Source organism: Diorhabda sublineata, chromosome 7, assembly GCF_026230105.1.
Source record: "Diorhabda sublineata isolate icDioSubl1.1 chromosome 7, icDioSubl1.1, whole genome shotgun sequence".
Classification (NCBI taxonomy): Eukaryota; Metazoa; Arthropoda; class Insecta; order Coleoptera; family Chrysomelidae; genus Diorhabda; species Diorhabda sublineata.
In genome coordinates, this window is record NC_079480.1 from 28,329,682 (window position 1) to 28,346,074 (window position 16,393).

Sequence of the window (16,393 nt, forward strand, 5' to 3'; positions counted from 1 at the left end):
GACAAATATTATTTGGAAGGGTTACATTGGTTTGCATATCGCTGTAAAAAATATACAGACTTTAAAACTAAAAATGATTAGCGAAAAAAAGTGTCTTGTTTCTATGTTAGCTCGGGAAGTTTTCAGACAACCCGCGTATATGTTATAATATCGTCGATCTTTATCTTTTTTTATTTCCTCTAAAGTTACTTTGTTTCTGGTAGTGAAATTTTGAGTTAATAAGATATGTAATTCGTAATACGTAAGCTTTCGTAATTTATGTACAAATTGTTCAGGACAAAAATGATCATTAAGCAATTACATCATATAACATTCAAAAATATTTTTTAAATTGTCAAAAAAATTGTGCCTAGACACTAGGAATATTGTAAATCAGTGGCGGATCGTTGTAAAAATTTTAGGTGTTCTGCAATCAATTGTGTAGGGCTTTAGCAGCCGTCGTCAACTGCTTGAATGTTTGTTGTGCTACTGGTACTTGACGTATAGCCTCATTCAGAATCAGTCGAAGCAACAGGAATCTTCTGAGTATACCCACCGCACGAGCTGGAGAAGCCCACTAGCACAAGAAATATTCAAAAAATATTTGTTCTGCAATGTTTCCAACAAATAATAGATTGGGGGAATGATTACAACAAAAGAAAAATATAAATCATCAAGCACTATTTCATGTCTTTGCTATACTTTACTACTTTACGAGTACTTTGATTGTCTCCAAATAAAATTCGCAATTTAACTATGTAACAAAACCATGTTAATAGCTTTAATGATTTTTGACTACATGTACCTATTCTTCGATCCTTTTTCATCAAGCATCTATATATTTATCCAATAAACATCTAATTAAACCGTAATTTTGGTTGCTGACTCATATTTCCGTCCAAACTTTTAATCCCATCAAAACGTAAACAGGGAAAACAATATTCTTGTTTATAAATAATAGTGAATTTTTCTTGTGTAATTTCAACTACTCAGAATAGTTTTTGTTTATAATCATATTTGGTAATGGCATTCCTTTTGTTTTTAATTCCATCTTTCGTATAAATATTTACAAAATATCTTTATTTTGTATTTACTAAGTAAAAAAAATAAACTTTCAAACTGCACAAAATCACCATCACATTATAGTAATATATTAAATTGTCCTATAGAATTAGACAGTTCACAACGTCGCGAAAAAATCAACTTAGGTACTCGGTATCTATCCACCATAGATAGATAGACCATAGATATTATAACATGAGTCATTACAGGTAATAGAAAAAGCGCGCAGAACACGTTCATGTATTCCAGTTGAATAATACTACTGCAACAGCGTGAGTTACATATCAAGGTATTACAAGATGACTGCGAAAGGTTAGCTCAGATTATGATTATTCAAATTATGTAATTATCAATTACCATTTTTTTAATTTCTATTTTTGTTAGAGCTCTGCAGTATTGCAGCGGTTATGCATTAACTGTTCATATCGTAAGTAATTGATTTTTCACGATATTAAATTTTATGAGAATCAATTGAAATAAAAACTAAAGAATATATTAAACAACACGAACTAATAGATGAAAAATTTTAGATAAAAGTAATCAACAAAAGCGTAGGGTGCTCTATATCAATTAATACTCGTAAATTGATAAAATGGACAGATTATGGTAAAAGTGAAAGCACCTCATGATTTACCACCATTCTAATTTTATTATATTTTATATTATTAACATTTCTCGTTAAGTCGTCTGTTGTTTTCTTTTGATAATGGGGGTTGTAGAGCTGGATTTTCGTAGTTTTCAATTTGTGCGTGTTGGGAGTTACTTATTTGGCGGATGGCAACTTTTACAAATTCTATTTTGATGTCGATATAGATTGTTGGAAACGAATCATGGACAACTATTATTGTTTGTAAAAAATTCGATTGGTATCTTTATATTTACTCACAAAGTCCTATATGCAGCAATAAGACCGTTAATTACCCATCAGCTTCCTCGCGTATCCCTTTTTCAAACCAGTCCATGTGTAGCGCTGTTGAGCAATTCGATGAAAGATTGTTCCTGCGTCTTTCCTAATGTAAACTCATCTTACATTTAGATGCTATTTTAATATTTGGACTCCAATTGAAACCTATTGTGTTATTCTCACCTATGTGGTTCTTATTGTTTTATTTATGCTTCTAAATGTTCTTGACTTTGAGTATTTTCTGTTTTAAAATTAGTTTCTTTTATAATTTTAATCTGTCTTTAAAAAATTATAAAAGAAACTAATTTTAGAACAGGAGAGACCTAAAATCAAAAACATTTAGAAACATAAACATATCAAAAATTAAAGAAACAAGAAATTAAAGAAAGTTATTGTCTTATAGATCAATATTTTGTTTTCCATCACTAGCTCAGATTTTCTTGCAGTTTATTTGTTTTGTAGTTGAGTCAATTCGTTTTCTCTGATATATGTTTTATTTATCACAATTCATTGTCTATTTTATTTGTTTCTTTTTTTTTGGTATTGAAACATTATTAACATGAACTTGAAATTTCTTATAGAGTAATGTAGATGTGAAGTGTATGTATGTATGGATTTGGGGTCTCGCAGCAGATCTCCTCTGCTTATAGTTTCCCAGAAGTCTTTGCCTGTCTCAACCCTTGAAGGTTGTCCCAATAATTGGTTTTGCTCCTATCTTCCTTCTTTTTTAATGTGTTGAGATGTTTCTCTAAATTTAGTAATGATATTTCAGAGTTTCTTTTCAACGATAGTATGGATGAATAATCGGTAAAGTGTAGTATGATCCTACATAAGACAATCATAAAACCAGGTCAGAATAGTAAAACTACAATTCAACCTAAATAATTTCCTCATAAAGTCGAGTCTTATCATTTCAAAACTTTATTCACACAGTGTATCAATAACCAAACTAGAAACAATGTTTATCAATAAGTCTCTCTCTGTGTGCATTAGGACAAATGCTTCTAAATTTTCATCACTCATTGTTGATCTCAATCCGATCTTTATTAACTTTAACTTTGAAAAAACTCGTTCGCAGGTAACCTGTGTTAGTGGAATTGTTAGTAAAGATTTGTAGACTTTGTACAGTTCAATAAATCACTTCAAATGCACACACATAAGTTATATTTACGTTTTACTGTGCAAGCTGAGAAAAATTCATCATCTTTACCTTTGGTTTCTTTATCTTCAAGTAGACATAAATCGTCATGCATACCTTTCAATTCCCTGAATGTTTTCAGAGCTATCACCTCTTTCAGGCTTATCGGTACAATAATTTTGCTCAATTGACTTCCTGCTTATATTGGGCCAAACATTCATAAACGATATGATTTCTTCTCTCTTTATCAACAGATGCAATCAATGTACTTACTTTGTCCAAGGCACTTTCTTGCAATTTTACCTTGATTTGATCAAATCATCTAGGGTCGAAGACAACCAAGTCCAAATACAACAGTTTATGCTTGGGAAAACGGTTTTCCATTGTTTGACTTTCTTCTCTACAATCCAGTTAAAGACAATTATCAGGAGATGAAGAAACTTTTTTATCCTTACGTTTTACGCCGGCCTTTTACTTTACTTTCATTGTCCGCTCAATTTTGAAATTAGGTTCAATCAATAAATCTTTCAGATCTTCGAATTTTGAGGACGACTCAATATTTTTATTAAATTTAGCAACGAACGTCTTTGCTGCTTCTAGTGTTTCACTGAACCTGTCTCGAAGGCCTTTCCGTCTTACTATTGTTGACTCTTTTAGTTTTCAGGCTTGAGCAAGTCAAGGTTTTTCGTTTGGAAATAGTCTGAAAACGGTTTAATCAGTTTGAATATCTGCAGAAAAGTTATTGCAATAACTTTCGTCTCGAAAACTAGGAATTTAGTAAGTAGTCCTGTAGCGTTGCTCCTAACTGTAGGATCGAACTCATTTGATAAGGAAATCTTTTGTAAGGATGCAGTTAGTTCACAGAAGATATGTTTTCTTTGGAAAGGGTCAAGAGTGCTTGACGTTTAGTTGGCAATTCTGTCAAATATTTTTTTTCGGTGGAATCACTCTACTTCACTAACGAGTTGCACCAAAATCAGTGCAACTCAGAGCAGTGGCTCTATGACACTTCCTTGCGGGACTCCATATAATTAGGAGATTATCATTTTAATTTGATTTCAAGTGTGTTCAATTTTCAATTCGGTCTTGTAATAAAGCTTTTTCTTTCAGTTTTCTTTATTATTACCTATTTCACTCTTTTGAAATTAAATATCATCAGCTTCAATTGTATAGTTTAAATTCCGACAATAATAATAAAATTTGATCATCAACTTTTCATTAAAATTCACTGAACTAAATTATTCTCACAACTCCTGTCATTTTTTTAGATTATCATTGAAAACTTATTTTGTCGTGAACTACTACGAAAACAGATTTTTAGTATAGTAAAATTGATGAGGAGATATATTCAATTTACAAATAACATTCTTTACATTTTAATAAGTTTCTGGGAAATATTCAATAAAGTTTATAATTTTCTCGATAAATCAAATGTCGCATAATTTGAGAAAAAGTTCTTACAACATTCCTTCTGTTAAGCTTTTATGTACCGCGCTGGCAGCCACGACCCCAACGAAAATCAGCTGTTGTTACAAACACACCCTCTATAGAATTATAGAGAAATTTCATTCGCGATCAACACTATCGAAACATAAAATTTATTTTTCAATAAAAACAACAAAGCGGAACTCACCTTAAGTTCTCTATTATTTTGTAGATAAAATACAACAACAAATAACCAGGCGGCGGATAAAACGATAAGCACTTTGACATTTCGGCGCATTTCAAAAGATTTACAATTTTAAATCACTCAACACTTAAAATAACTAAGTTTTTCATTGAAAAACGTCGGAAGCATTGAAAACTAATCGAGGTATTGAGCCAGAGACAGCCTCGCGTCCGGCCGACTTGTTACAATCGCCACGGCCTGCACCGCATTACTGAAAAATGACTCAACCGTTCCTAGCTTGGATTGAAGAAAATCGCGATTGGGGATTCCGTCAGCGGCGTAACAGCGCTATAGGCGACACAGGGAATCAAATAGAGAAAGACCATCTATCTGAGTATAGGTAGACATAACAACGCTCAGAGTTGAGGGGATGGTAACACTAAATCATTCACTAGTTACAGTACTTTCGAAAAAATTAGAAAAATGTAATTGAAATGAAAGGTTCTTTACTTACCAAAATTATTTTATCGGTAAACCAATAAACCTATCTCTTTACTATATATAAGAACCATTTTCAAATTTCAAGCCTAGCATTTATGGAAAAAATTAACTCTATTAATTTATAAATATAATTTATTTCAGTAGTATTGGTACAATTGAAGTTTTTAAGTCATACGATAGTTATTAATTCATAGAATTTTTATGAAATCACTTTTTTAACACTACCACTACAATTATTCAGCCAATTTTTATCCTATCGATTTAAAACTTTAGACAGAAGCTTAATAATATCATTTTCTAGGGAACTATACAGGATTCTCTCCATAAATTGAAAAATTTTTGTTTTACGACCGACTTTTCATGATTTTTTAAACGAAACAAAAATATTTTTTGAAACTCCTACTTACTTATTTACCTTTTAGTACAAAACAAAAAATTGATTCATAAATGTTTCATATCAATAACTGATTCAAGAAATTAATTCAATGAGACCTCAGAATTTATTCGAAATCGTCCTCTACCCATCTACACTCAAGTATATGTTACTGTATCTCTTCTATCTTCTCGTTCCTTCTTCAATAACTTCCATCTGTGTTCCCGTTTCCTTCCTAATTTTATTTTTTTCTCTCAGTTCTATAGCTGCTAGGACTACAAATTGAACCAACAACTCAACCTAAGCTCTAACATCTGGGACTTCAGTTGAGAGCTGCAACTATCCCGGATTCCATAAATAAGTTTCAGCCTTATCTTCAATATGGTAGCGGGTAGTAATTCTTTGCCATCCCTCTCGTCCCCAACAAGAATTACTACTTTAGGTCATGTCATCGCGAGTCTTGAATATCTCTCCATCCCTATACCAGAGATTCATGTCCCATCCTTTTTTATCCCGTTCTTTCTCCGAATTTTCTATTATCGACGTATGTACTTTTAAACCAGATATTTGGTATACTTCTATGATAGAAAAGGACTTACATAATCCTGATTCGTACCCCACTTTAAGGTTGACAGTAACATATCTTCTGGTCTATCCAATTTCTAGTAACTTATCTAATTGGAAGATTGTTGTTGTTTGTCACATGTTTATATTAATTTCAGCATTTTTTGTTTACAAATACCTTCTTATCTTATCATACAAATAACAGCAATTAGGAAGCAGAAAACTTATTTTCGTATGAAAATATTCAGAATTTGTAAAAGAAGTCAGTTTTGAATTGTAGTGTATATAGAAAGTATTCATTGAAGTTTGTCTAAGATGCCAGGAAATCCGATTTCGCAATTTGATCGAGCAATAATTGTGGCCCTACACCAAGAGGGTTTCTCAAATCGTGAGTTTACTAAGCGTTTAAATATGCCGCGAACTTTGATAAGGCGGGTAGTGGCCCTTTTTCAAGAAACTGGTGGCGTTGCACAAAGGCCGGTGTCTGGTCGACCTAGAGTGACTTCAGAGAGGGAAGATCAGTATATGGCTTATTTCACTCGAAGAAACCGAAGATTAACGGTCACAGCCCTTCAAAGTCATTTTTTGCATACCTACCGTATTTTCGAGAAGTACCATAAGAAGGAGGTTACATTCTTTAAATCTCAGGGCAAGAAGACCTTTAAGGGTACCTAGACTTCTACTTCGACATAGAGCTGAACGTCGCCAATGGGCCGAAAAGCATCGGAATTGGCTTTTGCTCCAATGGCGCAACGTTTTATTTTCTGACGAGTCACGATTTGGTCTACAGAGTAATAGTCGCCGGGAAAGAATTTGGAGAGGCCCAGGTAGACGAGAGCTACTAATTTTCGCAAGAGGCGTTGTCCCTTATCAAGGTGGATCAGTTATGTTTTGGGGGGTATAATGTATAGTCACCGCACTCCACTTATTATTATTGAGCGAATAATGATAGGTGCCATATACGCTCAAAACATTATCCAAGCAATCGTGCAACCTTTGCGCAACGAATATGGAGCAAACTTCATTTTTCAAGATTATAATGCCAAACCACATCCCATCCCATAACAAAGGTACAGAATATGCTACAAGAGGGAAATATCCAAAGATTAAACTGGCCAGCAAACTCGCCAGACATGAATCCCATCGAACATGTATGGGATTATCTTGGCAGAGCAATATACAATAGAGAAAACCCCCCCTTTAACTCTCCGGGACCTAACTGCAGCTGTTCAAGAAGAGTGGAACAATATGCCCAATAATGTTATTGATGAGCTAATTCGTGGCATGCCAAGACGCGTTGGAGAATTAATAACAAAAAGAGGTGGAAACACAAGTTATTAAGTTATGTTATTTTCAGTATTCACATTTTTTTCTTAAAAGATTGTATTTTGGTTTTTTTTTGGATTTACTTTACAAAATTCTGCTTATTTTTACACGAATACAAGTTTTTGCTTTGTAATTGTTTTTATTTGTATGATAAGATAAACAAGTATTTGCAAACAAAAAATCCTCAAATTAAAATAAACCTGCGAAAAATTACCAAGGGGAGCAAAGACTTTTGGAGATGTGTATATTTCTCCTATCCCTAAACTTTACTATTGACCTAAACTCAGCAAGTTCTTTATAACGCCACGTGAATAAATGTTCAGTTTGTGGTTTTTCTAAAACCCAAAATTTACCTAAGACCGGTGTTATGGGTATATGAGGATATTCTTTCTGTAATTACTGATTGGTTCACTAAATTTTGTCTTGTCCATCCTATGCCTCACGCATCTGCTAAGGGTATTGCGAAATTTAGAGAAAAACAAGTTTTTCTTCTTTTTGGTGATTCACAGGTTTTTTCTATTGACAATGGTACTGTTTTCAATAATTTAATACCGCAGTATAAAATGCAAAAAATTCTTTATAACGCTCGTCAACATCCTCAAGCAAATCACATGGAGAGAACATAATATGAGACAATTGTTACAGCTCTAAGGTGTTATATTCATGATAATTCGTATCATAATAACTAGTATACTTCGTTACACAAGTAATTTGAACCGCGAAACATGGCGTGTCGGCTTATTCTCCAGCTTCTTCTTTGATTATATTTTAAAAAAGTATAGATTCAGTTTTTTTATGTTAGAGCATAAGCTCGTTTTTGTTCAACTCTGTTCCTTCTTCCGTTATTTCCATCTGTGTTCCAGTTTCTTTCCTCATTTAATTTGTTCCCGTAGTTCTACAGCTGCCAGTTTCGACTACGCCCAAAGGACTCAACCAGGTACACCGCAAATAAATACATTAAACTCAAGAACTGAAATTCAGTTGAGAGCTGCAACCATCTCGGATTTTCATAGATAAGTCCCCGTCTTATCTTTAATATATAAATAAATTTGAGTTGTTTTTTGATTTATAACTGCTTTTATTTGTTGTGCTCTTTTGGATACGCAGTTAATGCGAATTTAGTATCTTTTCAATAAATTTATTTATTGTTGAAACTTTTTTATTGTTCTTATTAATGAATATTAATTTGGATAATCGTCTCCGGGGATAGTTCTATATTGTTTAATTTTTATTTTTGATTTAATTCATATGGTGTATCCAGCTTTTCCGCCTTTTTTATTAATTGTAACATCGTTCGTTAAAAAGCTGGTGGCGTCCAATGTAATATTGTACCAGTTTCATTATTATATTTCAATTAATTTAATTACTTCAAATAATATCAAAATACTGCATAATAAAGTTATCTAATTAGATTTTGCGTCCGATAAAAAGTTTTTTCTTTTGATTCCAGTAATAATCTTCAAAAACCGGGCTCTACAGTAGTGTTAGGCCTTAAATGAAAAAAACAAATAGAAGCTAGGATGGCGTTTGTCGAAGTTTGTGAAAACTTTTTGGGGAACTTCAGATCTTCTCAATATTCTGACCTCATCTAAAAAATACTCAATATATATTATAATGTAATATGTCTTTAAAAATACACTTTTACATTCCCAGCTAGTTCCGGAAAATATGGGCGCTTTGAGGGACGAGCATGGAGAGCGCTGTCATCAAGATATAGCCATCTAGACATTTGAAACGATCTAAGAAAACATGTTTTTTTTTAGTGCTGGAGTTTCATAGATACTCAAGATTTTTCAAAACCACATTTTTTTTTCACTTTTCTAATTTATTTTTTCTATAAAAATTACGAACCATATAATCTTTTCCAATAGGAAAAAATTAATTTAATTTTTTTGTTGACTAGTATAATAGATTTTTTTCTAAACTAAAAAATAAAATAAATAATAATTATGACAAAACTACAGTGATATCGCACCTCCACTCAAATGGTGTCATAACTCAAAAAAATCTCTTTTATTGAACTATTGGTACTACAAAACTTATATCAAATTATGTCATTTAAATAGCGCCATCGTAGTAATTTCGTCAGTTTTTGAGTTATCATACGAAAAGTGAAAAATAAATTTGGAATTAAATTCAAACGATTATTACTGGACAGTTTGGATTCTTGACTTATGGCACTATTGAGGAGCAGAAGTGCGTTATATCTATACCAACGAAGCAAATCAAATAAAACACTTTCTATGATGTGCATAAAATTATTAAATAATCTATTTATCTAAAATTATCAATAAAACAGATTGTTTTCCTTAAATTACAGCGTCATTCCAAATGAAATTATATATTAAAAATTAATTGACCCCCTCAGAATTTGATGAAATTTGTTATGAAGACTGTCCATATAGAGATTAAGAAAAATGCCAATTGTTTTTTAAATATCTAAAACAGTCTCAGAATTGCCGATAAGTAAAGTTTTCCAAAATCCACCAAAAAAATGTATCCTACGCATTTTGAAATAGCCACTGTTTTTCTCCTAATTGAGGTAGAGAGATGGGAGTGGTTTCATTTTACTCAGTTTTAACACGTTCACTGAGAGTAGACGCCGAGTTCCGTAAACTGGAACAGTACGGCTCACGACTCACCGGAAAAGGTGATGTCGGTAGTTGATGGCTATTTTTATATATATTTCTGATAGATCTCGATCTCCATGCTCTATTCTCACATTTAAAGCCTTATATTCTCATCAATATCTTCATTTGAAAAGGATTTTTATTTTTATAATCCGCATTTCGTCAAGGTTGGTTTAACACTGCTGGCAAAAGTACAGACTGGTAGATAGCAACAATCTGATTGCACAAATTTATAAATTTTTAGCATTTTTTCAAATCAAAAGTTTGTAGCTGAATAGATTTTCTACAATTCTTTGTATATAAAACTTACGTTCTGAATAATTTTCTGTAGTAAGAGTATGAGATATCACCCAGTAATTAAATTTCGAAATAAAGTATAAACAGTACGATGATAATTTGTCTGTTCTATTGTGATAATAATCATTCATCTCCGGATTCAATATCTCTCCTAATTTTTCTTCAAACACCCTTTAACGCCTTTTTATGTTTATCAGTCAGATGTTATTGGAATTTTTGAACAATTCACTGACTCAGTTTTACTGCTCCATTACGATCATCAGACAAAATGCCTTTCTAGTTCTAACTAAATCAATTTAATTTCTGCTATATATACAGAGAAGTAGTATATTTAAAAATATCAACCACTATGCTAATAATGGAACATTATGGGATTGAACACGACAGTTGGAGTTTGGGATTAGTGAGTTGTAAAGAAGGAATTACTTGAGCACTTCAACCATACTGACATCGAAATGGATACAAAGTGGGACAACATTCAACGGAAGCATACATCTTTATCTTCTTGTGACCTCAGTAGACAAGGTGATGCAAGATTGTTTTTTCAACGTTAACTCTTATCTATTTGGAAAAACTATTGGAAGTTACGTGTACTGTAAGACACTGCTTCACAATTAGTTATTTGTATGCAAGGACTAATATTGCTACTTTGTTGGACTAGTTTGAAAATTGCGAGACGATTGAAGCGAGGCGAGCAACAGACGAGTAAACAACTCTATTCTTAGAAAAAATGTTCACTATGCACTATGAAAAATCAGCATAAGGAAATAAACTACAGGTACAAAGGATATATAGGGAAACCAGCTTTATACCCCAGCTGTTTTGAGAAGTGGCTCGAGAGAAATGAAAATCCTTAAATTTAGGTTTCATTAAGAAGAAAATGTTTTTTATTCGAATAAAGATCCTTTTGAAACTTATGTTTATTTAATTTTATAGCACTGATATGCGTCTGCGGTAAGTGGCAGTTAACTTATTCATATCATGACAAAATGTCTATCAGCATAGGATGCATTACGGTGTTATGTCATTGTTTCAGTAGGCAATCTACTTAAAATTTAGCAGGACGCATTTATCTGCGTCGAGTAGTGGGGGGTGACTAAAATGTTATTCTAGGTATAAGACAACCTATACAAAGAAAGATGGACCTTAAACAGGGAGACTCCTAACCTAACCTACTGCCATTAAAATCAAAATAATCTACCAGGTACTGTCCACGAACGTGTTAAATGCTTTTTCTTTTAATGGAATACAACATAGTTAGTTATAAAAATTATTTTTGAAAAATCAAATTAAAAATTTTTATTTCCTCCTAAGAGTATTTTTAAAAATTTTCCAAAAATTTCTATAAATAGTTTATACTTTTTGTAAGTGATCTTTTTATAGGAATTTTTTCAAAATTTTTAAAAACTTACTTTTTGAGAAAGTCAAAATGATAATTTTGAATTTGAGTTTTCAATAAAACTTTTCGTAAAAAAGTATGTCACATTGGATTTTGGGAATCTTTACATAGCCGTAATTTTAAAATCGTTTGAAATATTTGAAAAAACATACACATTTTTATTAATCTCTATGAGGACAACCTGCATACCAAATTTTGTTGAATTCTTAGGGGTCATACAACACATTCCTATTACCAACAAACCTGTTTGTCTGATATTAATTGTCTAAGGGTCTTTTCCGTAATAGCTCTTAGAGCATTTGTAGGTACAGTTGAATTATATAATATACTCAATACATTATCCCCAATTCTTAAAGCATGACATTTATGATATTCCGAACACCAATAAGTCTCTATTCCAGCATTTTCTACAACCTCTAAATTATCACATTCATTCGATAAGATTGAATTATTTTGTTTATCATAAGAATCTTCAGACAATATCAAATTATTTAAAACCGCTCTATAGAAGAAAGTCCTGAGGATATCCAATCGATGAGAACTTGTTGCTGATTTCTTAGTCAGCTGTTGAGGACTTTTTGATATCATATATTTTTTAGAAACACAATTTACTAGTAGTTGCCTACAAAACAATAAGATTCAGTACTGACACACATACAAAAAAAATTCTCACCCTAAAATACTGGAATCAATAATATAGGAAGCAGGAAAGTTTCTGGGAATACACTGCGCAGCAGCATTTAAAATATCAGCTGAATTCCTAAAAATCTGAGTAGCAGATAACTCAATTTCATTAAGAGGAGGTGTAGGACCACACAAACAACACAATTGCACCTCTGGTATCAAAGTACATACTACAAATCTAAAAGCGACCTAAAAAATTAATAAATATTAGAATTATTCTCAACTATTGATAATTTGTCTTACAGTTGGACTTTTATGCGGTAAAAATACAGGAATATCTTTAGAATCTGTTATATTTTCAGATACGGCTAACAAAGAGAGCAATCTTAGTTCATCGGGGTGTAATGACCACCAACTTTCTGTAGCTGCTGCTATTTTTCCTTCCACTAATATACAACTGAACATCGAATCAACATATTCTGTAAAGGAATCTAAAACTATCTATAAGTGAAAATTAGATTAAATGTATTATATTATACAAATAAACTCACCTGTATTAAATGATTTTCAGTGCATAGGATTGTTTCTGCAAATCCTACTATATCTGAAGTATGTTTATTGCTAGCATCTCCACAATCAAGTGAATCCATTATTCTATCAATAACAGGAAATGCTATTCTCAATTCTCTTTTTAGTCTTTCTATGTTTCTTTGTAGTTTCAATTCCTTTATACCAACTATTAACACTGTAGTGTTGAATATATCAACAAGTACTCTATTAAGGACATCTATAGAACACCCACTAGCAACCCCAATTAAAATAATACTAAAAAACTCAAACTTGTAGCTTTTTGTGAAAAAGTTAGTAGGTAGTAGAATGGAAGATAAAGACAAGTTCAGAAATTATCGAAACGAAGAGAAGAGAAGATGGGATAAAGTGAGAGTAGATGGTAAAAATATACAATGAAGACAGGGTGATGAACGAATTTATCACCAGCAATTGAATGTAAAGGGAAATTACCAATTCAGAATAAAAATTACCTGTCTTCAAATTCCTTCCAACTTACGGCATAGTCATCAGTTAAAGTATCTAAGATTTCTATACCGAAAGGTTTTCCAAACATATGTATACCATTCAAAGATCCTATCACAGAAAATGGGAGCTAAAATAAAACAAATATTTTCCAAATGACAGTGAAAACTAATTCAAGTATCTTACTGTTTCAGCGTTTCCTTTTTTTCTCGAAAATATCGGTAAACCGCCGCCAGAAGTTCCGCATGTAATATAAACTGACATTTTCTATCAATAAATATTAGAATAAATAATTATCTTTTCAAAATTAAGTAGCCTAATATTAAAACGTCATGTCTTCTTCTTCTTGATTGTTCAATTATTTGTAGCTAGACATTGAAGGTTATATAGTCACATAGCGTGTTTGACAATTTTCCATAATTAATTTAAACTGCCTTATTTTTATATACACCAATAGCAAAACGCAACGTTGTGAAATTTGTATTAATGAACGTCCCAATAGGTAAGGTTTTAAGGTAAAGCATCCTGTATTCAGTATCATAATTTTATTATTATTTATTAATTCTTCTACCACTAATACGTTCATGGCATACTCCACAGAATATACTCTAAGAAGAAATGTAAACTCCATTGTTATTCAATGCAAACAACTTGGCGTATTTTCGATGCCAGTGCTCTGGTTGGTACGTGCCAGAACTAATCTATTTTCGCGGCTCATTTATATTTACAACGCAGAATATCTACTGCATTCATTTCCATCCAGTTCAGATTTCGGTATTTCCTGAATATATGTTGGTTATGTTCTGTGACATAACCTTTGTCTACACCAGCACACTATACTGTAGTTTAAACCTTATAGGTCAGTTTAAACTCTAGATATCGACTTTTTCACCTTTTATATATGGGGTTTACTAGTAAACTACGATTTAAACATTACTAACGATTTGGGGTAGCTTAAATTCCAATCTAATATGAAACTATGAATTCCAAAAAATTTTGGACCTTAGGATGGAATACAACTTCCGTACGCTTATGAAACGACGTGTATTTGTAAATGAATGAGCAAATAAAATTCGAGTCGTTATGCTGGTTGCCGATTTTTAGGGGCATTACTGAATGTTTCAATAAATATTGTGCAAATATTGTGATAAAATGCTTCCATACAGAATCTAATTATAATGTTAACTAATATTAATAAGTTCGTCAAGATAGTAGTGTTTAACAACAAAGAGAATCATTGACGTTTCATCGTTGAAACGTAGGTGATTTATTTTGTCAATAATTGCCAGTATATCATGTCTTAACTGGTTGCGAGTTCAATCCTCAATTATTCGGGAGGGTAAAGTAACGTCGTTTACAAATCTTCAGAAAGAACGAAAATTTTTAACAAACTTTTATATTAATAGACTCTGAAGATTGTGACGAAAATGGTGTACTTACCGTGTTCGAAAAATTTGTTTGCAATTTATGTAGTTTCAAGTCCACGAATTCTCTAAATAATGCCCGATTCGCATTATTCTTAAAAACTTATGAAGTAAACAACTTGATGAACCAAAAAAATTACAGAATTTTGTTGCTTCGACTTTATCATGCGGCCAGGCTGAATTGAAGCAACATCAATTAAGAACAAAATATATCGCCGGAATATGACAAATGCTTACATTTGTGAATAAGCATATATCAATTCATCTGGTTCGACTGTCCTCAGTCGCCGAGTTGATAATGGAATTATTGAAGTCAAAATACTCTGTCATAGAATAAATAAAATGTCTATTTACCTTAATGTGTAAAAATCCTCTACTAGAACCAGAAAGCACGGGTTAAGCTGTATCAGAAAATCAACATAGAAGACTTCAAAGTTTTAAGAGGGGCACGCCAAGGGTGTATTTTGTCTCCTATGCTGTTCAACCTCTATTTAGAGAATGTCTTTGCTGAGGCTCTTGAGGGCTCTGTTTATGGCGTTAAAGTTAATGGATTCCCGCTGAATAATATTCGCTATGCGCACGATACGGCAATACTCACAGACAACGTACTCGAGATGCAATTATTACTAGATAAAATAAATAATATTGGGAAATCATATGGCTTAAAAATAAAATGCAACAAAAACCAAGTGCATGGCAATAAGTAGAAATGCAATTTTAAGTGCCCAACTGCATATAGATAACACCTATAGAGCAAGTGAAGATGTTTAAATATCTAGGGATAACTATAAATGAGAAATGGGACCCTCAGCAAGAAATTAAACGCCGCATTGAACACGCAAGACAGGCATTAATTAAATTTAAACCGATGTTGTGTAGTCAAATTTTATGTGTGGTACATTCACATGGACATTAAAGATATCGTCTATCAATAAACGAGAAGCTTTCGAAATGTGGACCCTTCGAAGAATGTTGCGTATACCATGAGTGAGGAACGAAATTGTATTAAGAAGAGCGGGGACTGAGATAGAGTTGTTCAACTTGATCAAGGTGCGAAAGGTTGGATACTTGGGTCACGTTCTTAGAGGAGAAAGATATACAATACCCCAATTTATCATACAAGGAAAGATCAAATATAAAACACTGAACTGGCATAAATAACATATGTATGTGTCATGCCGCTATAAATAGATGTCTCACCATAAGATAATCACCAACGCACTGTAGGTGCAAGGCAGTAGAAGAAGAAGAAATAAAACTCCTTCTACATTTCAGGCGATGATGCAGGAATATGACTGCTGACAAAATTCTTAGTTAACTAAAGAGGGAAATACGGTGCTCAAACATTTACGAGAACGTGACAACTTGGGGTCCTTCATATTGTAAAGAACTGATCGTTCCCGAACCAACTCGATGAGAAGCTCGTCGTTCATTTACAAAAATGAGATACACACAGAAAATATTGAATAGTGAATCGAGCAAACTCTTTTCACCGTACGTCACGTCACGGCACGGATATGTGTAGATCGAC

The 16,393-nt window shown here is 32.5% G+C and overlaps 2 protein-coding genes across 7 annotated transcripts in view; both read right to left on the reverse strand.

The window, feature by feature from the left end:
- LOC130446846 (polypeptide N-acetylgalactosaminyltransferase 2-like) overlaps positions 1-4,965 on the reverse strand; it is a 102,298-nt gene extending 97,333 nt beyond the window's left edge. The window contains exon 1 of one of the 2 annotated variants that reach the window (XM_056783338.1): positions 4,717-4,965. In XM_056783338.1, coding sequence (XP_056639316.1) covers positions 4,717-4,806 — 90 coding nt within the window. In that variant the 5' untranslated portion in view covers positions 4,807-4,965. The remainder of the gene's footprint in view (positions 1-4,716) is intronic. The other variant, XM_056783339.1, reaches the window with a different exon arrangement.
- A 372-nt stretch (positions 4,966-5,337) lies between these two features.
- LOC130446739 (protein fuzzy homolog) lies at positions 5,338-13,801 on the reverse strand. Of its 5 annotated transcripts, none has more exons than XM_056783147.1 (8): positions 13,625-13,798; positions 13,447-13,568; positions 12,958-13,231; positions 12,710-12,907; positions 12,456-12,655; positions 12,026-12,404; positions 9,102-9,380; positions 5,338-9,044 (listed from the first exon to the last, which is right to left on the reverse strand). In XM_056783147.1, the coding sequence occupies exons 1-7, from the start codon at positions 13,700-13,702 to the stop codon at positions 9,300-9,302; spliced, it is 1,332 nt and encodes a 443-aa protein (XP_056639125.1). In that variant the 5' UTR covers positions 13,703-13,798; the 3' UTR covers positions 5,338-9,044; positions 9,102-9,299. The 5 variants fall into 5 exon arrangements, with proteins under 5 accessions (XP_056639125.1, XP_056639130.1, XP_056639127.1 ...); XM_056783152.1 differs by having other exon boundaries at positions 12,958-13,060; positions 13,625-13,776; XM_056783149.1 differs by having other exon boundaries at positions 12,958-13,207; positions 13,625-13,776.
- Between the last annotated feature and the right edge of the window lie 2,592 nt (positions 13,802-16,393).